The 14,924-nt window shown below is 32.2% G+C and overlaps 1 protein-coding gene and 1 long non-coding RNA gene across 6 annotated transcripts; one reads left to right on the top strand and one right to left on the bottom strand.

Moving 5' to 3' along the window:
• Nucleotides 1-203: 203 nt before the first annotated feature.
• Nucleotides 204-14,037, bottom strand: LOC126740314 (transmembrane protein 53). 2 transcript variants are annotated; one of them, XM_050446279.1, is made up of 5 exons: nt 13,805-14,037; nt 7,377-7,584; nt 7,040-7,192; nt 1,168-1,299; nt 204-1,104 (listed from the first exon to the last, which is right to left on the bottom strand). In XM_050446279.1, the coding sequence occupies exons 1-5, from the start codon at nt 13,999-14,001 to the stop codon at nt 943-945; spliced, it is 852 nt and encodes a 283-aa protein (XP_050302236.1). In that variant the 5' UTR covers nt 14,002-14,037; the 3' UTR covers nt 204-942. The 2 variants fall into 2 exon arrangements, with proteins under 2 accessions (XP_050302236.1, XP_050302237.1); XM_050446280.1 differs by lacking the exon at nt 13,805-14,037 and adding an exon at nt 7,749-8,099.
• Nucleotides 8,015-13,798, top strand: LOC126740315 (uncharacterized). Of its 4 annotated transcripts, XR_007661863.1 has the most exons (4): nt 8,362-8,571; nt 8,620-9,006; nt 9,074-9,602; nt 9,694-13,798. It is a non-coding gene; the product is annotated as an uncharacterized LOC126740315 (long non-coding RNA). The 4 variants fall into 4 exon arrangements; XR_007661861.1 differs by lacking the exon at nt 8,362-8,571 and adding an exon at nt 8,015-8,195 and having other exon boundaries at nt 9,074-13,798; XR_007661860.1 differs by having other exon boundaries at nt 9,074-13,798.
• Nucleotides 14,038-14,924: the final 887 nt, after the last annotated feature.

A 14,924-nucleotide genomic window follows, 5' to 3' on the forward strand; every position in this document is an offset into this window, starting at 1 on the left:
AGTCGAAAAAATTACACATAATTTCGGAGCCCTCCCTCGAGTGCACGTCATACGGCGAGAAATTTCACGCACTTTTATTTTTATTTATCGCGTGATAGGCAAAGGTTGATCTTCTTACCAATTATTTTTATTGAGTTCAATTACATTGCATAAAATCTTATGCAATTCTTATCAAATGGTATAGGAATAAAAAAAGCCTCTAATAATTTATAAATCATTATAAGTTTAATAAACTTCGATGAAATAATATCAATAATTCAGCGAGTATATAGACTTAAGTCATATTAATAAAGTAAAATAAACTAAATTAAACCATTTTATGTGTCAGACGTTATATATCACAAATAGAAATTAAAAGTTTCACAGTATTCCGTTCCAACTTTAGCTGCACTCACTATTTTTTCTACTCACTATATAATTTAAGTAAATCCTAATGCAACCACCATAATTTTAAATAAAAATTCGATTATCACAGAAGTTATAACTGGAATTGTGAAACCTATAAATAAATAATTTAAGAAATATATAAAACGATATATAGAATGTGCGAAAACTACGGCATTTAATGAAAATAAGAGAATTGGTAATTTTACCTTAGAGTAAGTATTTTAGGCTTATGAATTTGTACGTAATATTTTTCTTTAATTGTGTATTAATATTTGTGCTAATGTAACAAACATTAAAAATATTAATAGTTAACTCAGTTGATTTAAATCAATATTTTTAATACTATTCAAATTATAAATGCGTTTTAACACAGTTTTCAATTTCTTACTTAAAATTTTCATTGGTCTTAATTCAACTAAATTAAAGACAGTTCTTTTATAACATTCGCTTCTAAGATAATGTCTTAATTACCTCTTAATAATTAAAAATATATTTTCGTGGCCTATGGCTAGTTAGTAACTATTACATTAAATACATTGGAGAACAGCCTTTTAACTAATTACTACCATTAAGACATTTGTTAATAAATTGAAAAACGCTTGTTACATAACTTTCCCGATTTTCTGGCAGGTGTTTAACGTGCAGGCTATTATCGTAGCACACTGTCGTTACATCTACACCTCTCTTCTTCCGGTGAGATGCAAACTCTTCCACATCCTAAAAAAAGAAAAATAAATAGGATTATATACACAAAGTTAATTTAAAATAATATTTTCTTACTGTATGTGGTATTAAATCATCATTTTTTGAGTAAATAAATAACTGCGGACACCTATTTTTCTCATTTAATAGATTTGCGAAGGGGTTATTCGATAGGACGTTCTCACTTGCAAAAAGGGTATTGCTGATTACCTAAAAATTAAATAAATTTGACGGAAATATTTATTTTCTAATATTCCAAATAAGCACAAATTAATTCTAATAATTTTTGAGACTATTATTTTGTACGGCGTGTCTCAAATTCGAGGATGACTATTAGGATCTTAAGAGCCATAGCAATTACAAGGTTGGTTAAATTGGGAAAAAGCTGCGTAATTTGATAGCTACTATATATAACTACTTTTTGAACATTTTTCAAACGTCAATTTAATGTGATGATAAAATATCATTCTATAATGCAAACATTTTTAAAGATGGTTTACAGTTTAGGTTTTGTATGACTTTTTGTAGATTTTGTAGATTTTGTAGGTTTTGTATAAGATTCTGATAACATCAAAAAATATATACACAGTATTAAATCAAATGCTTCTGGCTGTAACAATTGGACACTTTAATGATAAGACCTAGTGTTGCTGCCATTATAAATCAGTTAACAAAATTAATTCCTACTTGGAAGTTGAACATTTTCCAGAAATATGAATTAATCTAAAATCTTACCAAAGACTAATTAGCTTAAGTCATGTTGCTCTATAAGTCAATTATCCGTCTGGTCAAAAAATTTTGAAAGAGAAGTACATACACCTTTACGGGCCTCGTTAGTTAAAAAGTAGTAGTAGTAGTAGTAATACACCTTTTTTAATTTAACTAAATTTAACTGATAATATAAGAGCTCTAAACAAGAAATTGGAAATAATATAGGTTTCTTTAGATTATTCTAAAGCGTTGATAAGCCCAACGTAAGTGGACATGGCTAAGCCCAGACGGTAGAGCTTTTATTATAGCGAACAAAAAAAAATTAAAGACATCGAAGTGCTTAACAGACTTTCGATAGGTAGCGAGCACAGATTATTTCTAGCAAAGGTACGGTTGAATGTAAAAACAAATAGAACCAAGATTATCCTAAAATTACAAAAGAAGAAATGGTTTCTCCCAGAAAACAACGATAAATATTAAGATATACTAGTCAAACATCTACAAAATTTAAAAAGCGATAGAAGGGATATTGAGCAAACAAGTAATAAAATAACAAATGCACTAAAAGAAACAGTAAGGAATTGTCCAGCAGTCACGACTCATAAGGAAAAACTAAGCCAAAAAAACGAAAAGCTCCTAACTAAAAGAAGACAGCTGACCGAAAAATATGACTCCGATTACGCAACACTAAAGAGATTCATTAAATACATCCACCAATCAATTCGAAAAGACATAAGAGAAATCGAGAAACGAGATAAAAAGAGTAATAGAGAAAAATAACAATCTTAAACTAGTTATGTACACAATTATGCCACCCTATATATAATATTTTGCTTTTGTATATGCTTACTTAGTTATATTGTATTTCATGCTTCATTTGCATTATTAGCCTATATAATTACTTGTTATATTAAGTTTAGTTAATCTTCGTTCTTGCTTAGAGTACACTGTATCGCGGCTTGTCAAAATAAAAGTTTTTTAAAACGTGCTAGGAAACATAACTTACTTAAGGTTGTCGAGTTCTTTTATCGCGAAATATATAAGAGGGACAATAAAAGCCAAGACCGACCCATACCCAAGATTATCAATAAGGGATTAGAGGAAATGCCAGAAATAACCACATTCGAAGTAAAAATTGTACTTTCAGATATGAAAAATAACATAATCCTTTGGCGACGAGGAGTAGTAATTGAGATAGTAAGTGATAAGAGATAGTAATTAATTGAGATGTAATTGATAAGTAATTAATTTATTATATAAAAAATGAGACATAACAGATCTAACAACCTGTCGCTTTATCAGTTTACTGTCACATAGATACAAGCTGTTCGTTAAAATTAAACAAAAATGAGACTAGGCTTGACTTCTATCAGCCCAGAGACCACAAGCTGGATTCAGATGGGAAATGGCAACGTCGAGCCTCTACTAGTGATAAAGAATTTGATATTCGTGGATTATAAAAAAGCCTTTGATCCATAAATCTACAAAAAATACCAATAGCATAGACCGAGTTTCGAATAGATTATCGCTATATCAACCTACACCACGGCTAGCCTAAGACTATCGAAACAAGAAACATAAAAATTCTTTATACAGTGAATACAACAAGGAGATACCATCTCTTCAAAGTTATTTACGACTCTTTACGAATATACTTTTAAGAGGACAGACCTATACGAACACCAAATGGTACCAAATGGAGAGAATCTTATTCAGTTAAGATTTGTAGACGACATCGACCTCACAGCCGATTGTATGGATGATTCAATGGCAATATTGGAAAAACTTAATAATGAAAAATCCGGTGCTATAACATAATGTTTGCTAAAAAAAAATATTGTGCACACTATGTTATATAAACATTTAGGACATGAAATTGGACTAGGCAGGTTCATGCTAGTTCACTAGTCTTTGATAAACTACATTATATATTTAAGTAGAACTATTTCTATCCCTCAAAACGAAAACAATTATTAATTTAATCAAAAACTTAATTAATATGCTACACCTACAAGCAGCTCATGTCTTGATCACATTTTTGTAAAAAAGTGAAGATCTACTTAAAGGGAAGAGTTTTTGGAAAAAGGGAAAAGGTTTTGGAAACAAATAATGCTGAGGCGGCAACCCAAAATTTTACTAATAAAATTGCATTATTTGTGGAAAAAGCGACTTACCAAAAAACAGCTTACTACACCGAGCAGAAAAAACTTAACCGTGGATTATCACAGGCCTTATCTTAGCACTGAGGAAACACGATAATATGAAAAAATACTTTTAAAGAGTAACAATTTGAAAAATAAGAGTATTTATATAAATTATAAAAACAATCCGAAGAAAATAATTAATAAACAAAAGTTTAACTATTACAAAGCCCAAATAAATTCTCATCAACATGATTTTAAAAAGATATACCGGATCATTTCAAATGCAGTTAATGAACCTAAGGAATAATCTGGAAACATAAATGTTCAGGATAATAATAATTAGCCCTTTGCTAACAAAAAACAAGTGGCTAAATACTGCAACCAATTTTTTTGTTAATGTAGGGGAAACCATGGCCAGTAAAATAAAATATCTAGGCAATATTTTCAAACTAAAGTATAGACCACTGAACTCAATCTTTTTAACACCTGTTTGTAGAAATGAAATTATTGAACATATAAATTCACTTAAAAACAACTGTTCGCCTGGTTATAATGGAATACAAACTGAAATCATAAAAAATAAATCAATCATATAATCAATCTTATATTTACATCGGGCACTGTCCCTGAATGTTTTAAAACCTCAGTTGTTATTCCCATTTATAAAGCTAGTCCAAAATCAAAAAATAGTGTAACTACAAATTTTGCCAAAATTTTTAAAAAATGCCTAAAAGAACGACTCTGTAAATTCTTATTTGATAATAAGATTTTACCTAAAAACCAATTCGGATTCCGCACAGGTATTAGTACATCGGACGCTATACTCCTGGTTACAAGAACCATAATGAAACATCTCGATAAAAGTAAAAAGTGCCTTGCAACATTTATTGATCTAGCGAAGGCCTTTGACACGGTACCTCATGGAACCTCCATAATGTCCTAAATATTTATGGTGTCAGAGGGGTTATGTTAGAGGTTTTTAGGAGTTATCTGGCGGGCCGAAAACAGATGACTAAAATTAGTGATAGAGATGATAATAGGAATACCACAGGTTACCGTTCTTGGGCCATTACTTTTATTAGTCTATATAAATTCTTTAACAGATCTCTTACTTGAAAATGGTATGGTGGTTTCTTATGCTTACGATACTGTGGTCCTTTTAGTCGGTGAAATTGGAAAGAGGTACGTGAAAAAACATCTTTTGGTTTAAGATTAATCAAAAATTGGCTATTTCAAATTTACATTAAATGTTGACAAAACCAACCAGATAGCTTTCTCCCTAACAAATGCCAATCGTCCAATTTTTAATAGCATCCAGGTAAATGGATTTGAGAGTTAAATAAGGGATGTACAATTTACTAAATATTTAAGAGTAATCATCGACCAGAACCTCAAGTGGAAACAACATGTCTTAAGATTAACTAATAACATTAGAAAATTAATTTTATACGATTAGGGAAATTCCAAATGAACAACTTTTGATATGTGTTTACAAAGCTCTTGTAGAGTCTTTATTGAGATATGCTATAATAGTAAGGAGACGTTCTTACGTAAATGCATTAAAAGCTTTAAAAACAATCCAAAATTACATTCTTCAAATCATTTTTATAAAGGATAAAGTGTTTCCAACATACCTACTTTACAGTGAAAGAATACTGGCAATTCGATCTTTAAATATTTTAAGTTTTTGTTGATCACAAATAAAGAAATACGTCATAGAATAAAGACAATCGAAAATTGGTTATCTGAGAATAGATTGACAAGAAGTAATGTCGAATGAAGGCCAAGGCAAGAAGCTTTTTGCAGTAGAGATGGACTGACGAGCTGACGCGTATTAATAGCAATTGAGTGCAGAATGCATTAAATAGAGACAGACGTAAAGCATTGAGGGAGACCTATGTCCAACAGTGGACACTTGTGAGATGACGATGATGATGATAGTAATGCATATTGTTCTATCAAAATTGTTATATCTGAGGTACCACAGGGACCCATAGTTGGACGACTAATATTTTTGGGTTACACATTCGGCATTTTTAAGGAAACAAATAATTCTGATGATGGTCATACGCTAATTCCACTCAGCTTTAATATTATGTTAATCCTAATGAAACGACATAATATGTTGAAATTAGTCTCAATGATACCACAGGGTCTTAAGTCAATCTAAAAATATTCCAAAGGTCATAACCTGAAATTAATCCTAATAACACAAAGGTGCTTTTATTTTGTTCAGAAAAAACGATCAGAAGTCTTGGAAAATAAGCTAGATTTAGTGTTAGGCAATCTCATGTTGAGCACTTCTAAAAAATGCAAAAAATCTAGGAATTTATAATAATAGCCATTGATGATTTACGGATCACATAAAAAAATTATTATAAAACATCTAGATTTAAAAATGAAAATTCTTTTTGCTCATATATTCATTTTAAAATTTAAATTTAAAAAAGGCCTTTGTCAACATGTAATTTTGCCAACCTTGTATTACTATAATATAGTATTTGAGCTTTGTCTGAATTTTGTTTTAAAGAATTGCCTACAAAGTATCGAGAACAACTATTGTTGTTTTATTTTTTGATAAAGAAAGTATGATCACAATTTAGTCAAATTAAGCAATTACAATAATTGAATCTCCTGTACTAATGTACCAACAAATTAAAGAGAGAAATTAGTATCGCATAGCAATACAAAACCATAAAAGACAATAGGGGCATCTTTTTACAACACCATAAGCATTATTTCAAAGAGGCTTTATTTACAATTCTGATTTTTCTATAATTTCTTAAGCGCCTTTTTCAGAAATTGTAGCTTACATTGCCTTAAATCTAAGTTTAAAAAATATTTGTCTAATTAATAAGTCATAAGATATTTCTAGAATTTTTGTTGTTACGTTTGAAGTTAGTAGGCCATTTAAAAAAATATCTAATTATTAAATTTTCTTAAATAGCCATCGTTACCTGTCAATTTTTTAAGGTGAAAAACGGTTGTGAGGAAAGTACACAAATGTTCAAACTTTGATTTTACTACAAATTTTCATATTAAATAACAATTTTTTCTTTAATAGTGTTCAAATTTTAAACAGCGATTTTACTTACCTCAACAAACCAAACTAATGATAGAAACATTGTCATAAACAAAGATGTCGTAAAATTATATAAGACGTTGCCCTCCATAATTGCTGAAATTGCTTTAAACAATGTGCCTAATCTTCTTTTGCCAGGAGCAGAATCGAATATTACACCTTTCAGCTGAAAAAACACAATTTAGAACAAAAATTAAACACAATTGTATATAAAAGCAAGTATGAAACTTTTTGCCATTTATAAAAATAGAGTTTAAGGGTTTTAAAGAATTTGATGAATTTCTGATGATTTTTTTTTTGAAAATTTGCTTGCAAAAATAGTTATTAAAAAAATAACTCAAAGAACTTACTTCTAATGGTTTGTCATTATAATTAATAGCTGTAGAAAAATTTTGGTAAAGAAACGCTCCGCCATTTGAAAAACAGTGCACAAAAATTGGATGGTTATCAAAATTCAACTCAAACAACAACTTCACCAGTTTCTGTCCAATTATACTTATGTGGTCCCGTTTTACAAAGAGCCATTTAACTGGAGCAGTATATCTTAGGGTTATCAATCTGAAAAAAAAAAGCACTTAAAATAAAAAAAGTGCTACAATTAGTAAGTGCAGCACTAATAGTATAAAATGCTTCTTTGTAAATTAATATTATTCTCATAAATCTGTAAATATTTTTGTTTGAAATTTAAGGTGCTTTTACTTGATCACTCAAATACAACTTACCCCTTTTCTTCATAAACTTGCGAGTATTTTGACAAATATTTATCTTTAGATCCAGCCCAGCCAAACAATATTACAACAGGTAACTTAACCTTAGAACTTACGTCAAGCCTACCTGGATTTAGTTTAATAAATGTGTTATTGGGAAACGTTAATTTGAAATCTAAACTTTTGGTCATTTTAGCTGACTTATGGATGACAATTAATTGAAAACAATTTTATAGAAGGTTATGAATAAAATATTTTGATTTGATTGATTTGACGTTTAATTTATTAAAGAACTTTTTCTTGTATTTTGGCAGCATTTATTACATTATTACAATAGAAATGTATGTAATATTCTTGACTTATCTTTAAAAAAAAAAAGACAGTAGACAGAGAGCGTTACATGCAAGCGACGTAAAAATGTATGCAATTTTCCTAATTGCATGAATTAGTGTAAAATATCAGGTAATTATTCATTCACCTTTTAACAAAACATAAAAAAGCTGTTATTATAAACTTTCATTTACTTTAGTTTTCATTTTCATAATTATTACTTGTGTTATTATCTATATTATTAGTATCTTAGTACTTAATAATGGAATCCTTGTATGGTTCAACATTTTAAGTTTGATGTTCATAATATAATAAGCACTTAATAATCCTAAATTCATCGTGTTTTATTGCGCATCGTACATAAAAGCCATCTTAATTACTTTTGAAATTCATATTTCTAAGCAAGACTGAAAATATCATCTGATTGATATGACGTCAAAAGTAAGTTCGGCTTCGAAAATAGTGCGTAGCAATTATATAGCTGCCATTTTAACTTGTCGCTTTTTAAGTAATTGAGAAGTGTGACTTACGGTTCTTAGTAGTTTACTTGATTTAGTTTTAGTTGATATAAAATGGTGCCTACGAGCAGCGACGAGAGATGTCTATCATAAAACAAACATTCACTATACGAAAAGCCACATTTGAACATCCTGTAATAGTGGTTGAGATTGAAGATGAGGTGATCATCGGGAAGGACATAATATCGAGTTAAGCTTTAAGCAGTTAGTCCTGAAGATAGACCCTGAGGAAGTTGTTTTACATCATGACAGAGATTACAGTTGTTGGGTCCTACTTCTAAAGAATACCAGATGAAATGATACCAGAACCGCGAGATCATTTTGGAGGTCGTAGTCATGAACCCGAAATGCATGACATGGCTGTTGATCGAAGGATAGCGGTTAGAAAGATCTTTGTTCGTAATGGAAGCAGTATTTCTGTGGAGGTAATAAATATTATTCATTATCTTATATTATTAAAAAAGAGCACAGAATTCGGATACTACTCTACAGTTTTAGCAATACTTCGACAAGTTTCGCATGTGGAAAAGAACCGGGAAGCCATTTTGAAAGAATTATATGAGCTGGTATGATCGTCAGAAACCGGTCTAAGGCCAGACCAAAGAAGAGCGCTAAGACAGATATTGAGATGTTTTTGATCATGTGAAGAAAGAGAGGATTAACATAGTCCAACACAAAATCAATAAAAAACAATGCTCACTTGTCAAAAGAGAGGAGACTGATAACATTACTGAGAGTATGGCCAAAGAAGGTATCATAGAACTTTCTAGCAATCTATGGTCTTCACCTGTGGTACTGGTAAAGAAGAAAGACGGCTCCCCAGATTTTTCGTAGATTACTGGGAGCTTAATATCCTGACTAAAAAGCAGAGCTATCCCCTTCCTCGCTTCATTGGCGCTTGGGACACCCTGGCTGGATCGAAAATCTTTTCCATGCTAGACCTGCAAAGTGGATACTGCTAAGTTAAGTTGGCCCCTGAAGATCGGAAAAAAACGGCTTTTAGGATAAATGTTGGACTAAGGTATAATTTGATTTGGTACAGTTCTCCTTCCACTCTTGAACAGTTGATGAAAACGATTCTAAGTGGACTGTCCTGAAAAATATTATTGTAGCAGGAAAATCGTTTAAGGACCACATGAAAATGTTTGAGGCTACGAGGTTCTGCACTTAAGTTGAGCCCAAATTAATGTAATGTGTTTCAAAGAACTGTGCGGTATCTGGGACACTTCGTTTCCAGCCAAGGAATTGCAAGTGACAAGGCAAAGGTGCACACTGTCAAAGATTGACCTACGGTAAATATGTATTGGAATTGTCACTAATAAGAAAACTAAAACTAGGCATTTTTATTAATTAAAACTACAATAAAACAAATTCAGACAGAGTAGAGACGGTAGTGTAAGAACATGAACTTTAAAGCTCTTTTAAATTCTGGCAATGTTTTAGGAGTTCTTACATTTCCAGGTAAGTGATTACAATTTTTAAGAGGCGTCCATCCCGGACATCAGATAATCTGACAAAAGAAATATAACATTTATTTGCATTTCTAGTACTAAAATAATTGAGATCTTCACACTTTACAAGATTACCAGAACTTTTAAAGACTTCACAAGCATATGGGAACATAAAGATGTTTATGACGGTTGAGATTTTTTCCTTTTTAAATAGATTGATATAGAACACGACTTCCTAAATAAAAGACTAAAAAACCACCGAATAATAATTTATTATTCACATATTAGTACTCTCTCAACATGGCAAGAATCTCCCCAAGAAGTCAAACCGTAGAAAATTATTGAACTAACTGCAGCATAGTAAAATGTTGTTAAGAAAAAGGAATCAACAAAATCTCTCAATTGCAAAATGGTAAAGTTGCTTCGAGACAGCTTATTTGCACACTGAAATCGTGTAATACCTGGTCATATCATAACAAATAGCTGTCAACAATAAAACCTAAAAATTTGGCAGTTTTGTGCTGGATCGAGTTGTAAGAACCATCCTCCAGAAGCAAGCTCTTATCCTAAGTGACTCAGTTTGTGATGAACACTATAAAATTTACCATATCTTTAAACTATTCAAGCAAAGACTATTTTTGTAACACCAGAATACAAATTGCTGGCTAGTGAATGGAGATTTTTATAGTCTTGACTAGCCACTATGGCTGACGTATCATCTGCAAAAAGGGTTACATAGCAGTATTCAACAATAAGAGGCAAATCATTTATAAATAGCAGAAAGAGGATGCGTCTCAGCATGAGCCTCGCAGCTTCTTGGCAGGGATTATGCACTTACTACCGACGCTATGTGAAAGGATTCGTTAATATCGCAAAACTATTGACCAGACACACAGAAGAATATATAGAAATACATTTCCAATGGCCTCAAGTTTTGCTTTCAATCACCTAAAGGTGGCTCTGACAAGCGCATCTATCCTGAGCCCTATCTGAAGGAAAAATTATACTAGACACCAACGCTAGCAATGTGGCCTTTGGAGCCGTGCTATCTCAAATCCAGGATGGCCTAAATGAATTGGCTATTTTAGTAAGATAGAGCATAACTATTGCGCCACTTGCCGAGGCTTACTAGTTGTCAAAGCGATGGAGCACTTCTACCATTACTTGTATGGGAGGAAGTTTCTGCTGGGAACTGATCATGCCGCTTTGAAATTGCTCCTGCAATTTAAAAATCCGGCGGGTGAAGTGGCAAGATAAAGAGGTTACAGGAGTTTGACTGTGACACTAAACACCGAGCATGAAGAATCCATGGCGATGCAAATGTCTTATCAAAAAGGGTCTTCTCCTGAAGACTGCAATCATTGTCAGCGGGCAGTAAAGAAAGATGCTCGGTTAATACCAAAAGTATATTTAGTCCCGATATCTAGATAGTTCTAACCTGGTTAAAGCAAGGGATTAAACCGATTTAGAAAGAAGTTGCTAAGTATTCTACCACTATCAAGTCATATTGAGCATAATGGAACTCCTTAATTCAGAAAGGTGGACTCTTGCGACGAAAAACTTTTTTATCTGTTTAGAAAATTGTTTGAAAACTAAGGGAAGGATTTTTACTAGGTCAATAGCAAGTCAGACGTAAGGGACCAGTGAAGGAAATGCATTGTTTGTGAACCAAGTCCTGGACCGCAGAAAAAGCAAAAGGCTTTGATGTGTCAGTACAACGTGGGTCCCTTTGAATTGATTGCTAGTGACGTTACTGGTCCGTTTTCTAAACCAGCAGCAGGAAATAAGTACATTGTGATCATGTTGGACTACTTTAGCAAATAGGTTGAGGCATACCTCTACCAAACCTGGAAGCATCTACTATCGCAGACGCCTTAATAAAAGAATGGATCTGCTAATTTGGTGTACCTTTAAACATGCATGCATTGGGATAGGTTTCTTCATTTGTTCCTGCTTGCTTATCGATCGGTTATCGATGAAAGCACAGGAGAGTGCTCTATTGTTTCCGGCTTGAAAAATGATGGAAAGAGAACTGCGTCTCCCATACTATCTAAAGTTTGGTTGCCCGTCATAAACTGATGTTGCCGGAGAGGAATACGACAGGGAGCTGCCTAGAAAAATGGATGTCATTCATAGTCAAGTACATATTTCTATCTGAGCCAAGATGCTAGCAAGCAATTAAAGGACACATATGATATTAACGCCAAAGATTAAAGGTATAACAACGATTTTTTTCGGTTCGGCTTTATGGCCCAAAGAGATGAAAGGGTTTGCCTCCGAAACTTTAAACCTCTTGGGATGGACCATAAAAAATTCTGGAATGCATCAAAGATGTTCTTTACAGAATACAAAAGACGCTGAGGGATAAAGTTCGAATCATTCGCATTAACCGACTGGCTTCTTATTATGGAAACCACGAAGACGCTGAGCTACAGCAAATCGAATTGGAATAGGATTTCACATTTCATTCATGTCATCATTTTAATGACCGATACGGCATGATTTGTGAAGTGCAAGTTTTTCGAGTTTTTTTGCAGAAAATTCGGAAAAATTTAAGAGCTGCGGTCTAACTACGGCTGGTAGAAATATTTTCTTCTTGGTTGCCAAAGAGACGTTACATGAGAAGCCAACCTATAACGAAATTTGGGACTTTACAGAAGGATAATGCTCTTACCATAAATTGGGCTAGATCATAGTAGATCGTCCCTATCACTAAGTGGACCGTAAAAATAAATTCAATCACAAGAAGAAAATGTTATTATAAGCCGAATACGTCCTTTGATAAATCCAAAATTCACAGGAATGTAAACTTTTATTACGAAGGGACAACTGATGCCAATAGCCAAGTTGACTGAATTCTGAAATCTGAAATCATCTCCGTTCTCGCATTTGTCGCTTGTCTTAAACACTGTTAACTGTGCTGCGCCATGTTGCCAATTACTTATTAGATAGTCAGTGGGGACAACAAAACCCAGTGGTTGCTTTTGCGACCGATCTAGATAATTTTGCTATAAATTTATGATAAATACTCTATTTTCCCTGGTTTTTAAATGTTTTGTAAATCCTATACCTAATTACTTCTCTACCAGATCAACATATAAATTACCTACATTTATAGGGTTTGTTAGACCTTTGGCAAAAGGGCACTCCGATTTGACAGTTGTCTAATTTATCCTTAATTCGTTGTCTTTTCCTATCAAAGCAAAGAAGCATGCAAATCGTGTTTTTTCTGTTTACACTACTGAAATCAGAAATATCAAAAATACAATTTAGAAGTACATATTTAAAAATACGTATATTTAAAAAAATCTTTCCTGGCATAGAGTTGTATTAACAAAAATTTATCTATTTTGTTATCGTCATATTATGTCCAATACATGACGTAAAATGTCCTAAACGTACGTATATATGATGTAGAAATTTGCGGAAAGTGGAAGTCCTATATAAGTTCATAGTACGTAATACGTCTTAAGAAGTACGCACTGAGCACGAACATTATGTCGTCGAGTACGTACAAAATACGTCTTTAGTGCGTATCTGTGCTGTTTGGAATATTTTTTTTTAATTCTATGCAATTGAATAATTTCAATAGCCATTCTTTCATGGCAATATATGTAAATATCTCCGGGAAACTTGCGATCAGCTGACCGAGCCACAAAACCAACTGGCAATATTGATCGCAGCTTTTGCCGGCATTTTAAATAAATTTCATTCAATGAAATTAAATGTATTTGTATAATCAAATAAACATTACAATTTAAATTAAGCTTACCCTTTTTCTTCATAAATCTGCGAATACTTGGCTAAATATTTGTCCTTACATCCGGCCCAGCCAAACAGTACAATTACAGGTAATTTTTTCTCGTTCACCACAAACACAAAATCAGAATCGCCATTATTTTGGTTATAATTAAATGTGGGATTGGGAAAAGTAATGTAGTATTCCAGGTTATCCAGGCTGGCTGCCATTTTTCAGAGTTCAACTGCAGCTCGCGTTTGCTGCGAACCGCTTGATTATCGATTTGCTGCTGGTTTAATATCACGTAAGAGGTGACCGTGACTGTATATACGTTATACAGGATGTCATCAGTTTTGGTAAATTTGTAGATTAAAATAAGTTTTCGTTTATTAAAATGAGGTTCTAGTGCTTACTATTTAAGGTATCTTCTTTCAACAGCAAGTTTTCTTACACCCTGTGTTTAGTATTATTACCATAGTATACATTGTATTCCTTTTTTATATGCAGTAAGTTTTTATATAATATATTATATTATCATATAAATTTTCGGAAATTTCAGAAAATTTTTTTTTTACAATTTGATTTTAGTAATAAAAAATTTAGGCTTTATTTATGAAATATGCAAAGCTTTTTATGAAAAAAAACATCTTGTGCGCATTTATACAGTAAGCAAAGGCCTTTGACATGGTCTATCAGAAGACGTTTTTATAGAAATTGTATCAAATTGGCAGCGCTTATAATTTGTTATTGAAAGGATATTTGCATGACAGGGTTCAGTGAGTTAAATTAAATGAAGTGAAAAGAGTGAGGTTACGTCTGAAATATTACCAAAAATGGTTCTGAGACTTAAAAAGGTTACTGGAGGAACAACGTTTAACGATTATTTGTTTCACTAATAATACTGAAATTTTCTGCTCGGGAAAAACCTTGATTCCATGTCAAATAAATAGCAGAAAAGGATCTCTGTGGCATTTTTAATTGATTTGATTTAAATAAGTTGATATTAAACCAATCTGAGGCTAAGTATATTTCCTTTCATTCTCATTTCTATAGTTTATCTGAATTTCAATATATTCAAAGTCATATCAGGGGTGAAAAGTGTTCGATATCTTTAAATTAATTACTGATCAACATGTAGTCTGTAAGACCCTGT

This window comes from Anthonomus grandis, chromosome 9 (genome assembly GCF_022605725.1).
Source record: "Anthonomus grandis grandis chromosome 9, icAntGran1.3, whole genome shotgun sequence".
In the NCBI taxonomy this organism is placed as follows: domain Eukaryota; kingdom Metazoa; phylum Arthropoda; class Insecta; order Coleoptera; family Curculionidae; genus Anthonomus; species Anthonomus grandis.

Bases quoted from the DNA above. Each gene is read 5' to 3' on its own strand.
- LOC126740314 (XM_050446279.1), bottom strand. From the start codon at position 14,001: ATGGCAGCCAGCCTGGATAACCTGGAATACTACATTACTTTTCCCAAT. The intron at 7,585-13,804 runs GTAAGCTTAATT...TTTTTTTTTCAG, and splicing joins CAGATTTATGAAGAAAAAGG to ATTGATAACCCTAAGATATA. The intron at 7,193-7,376 runs GTAAGTTCTTTG...GTGTTTTTTCAG, and splicing joins ATAATGACAAACCATTAGAA to CTGAAAGGTGTAATATTCGA.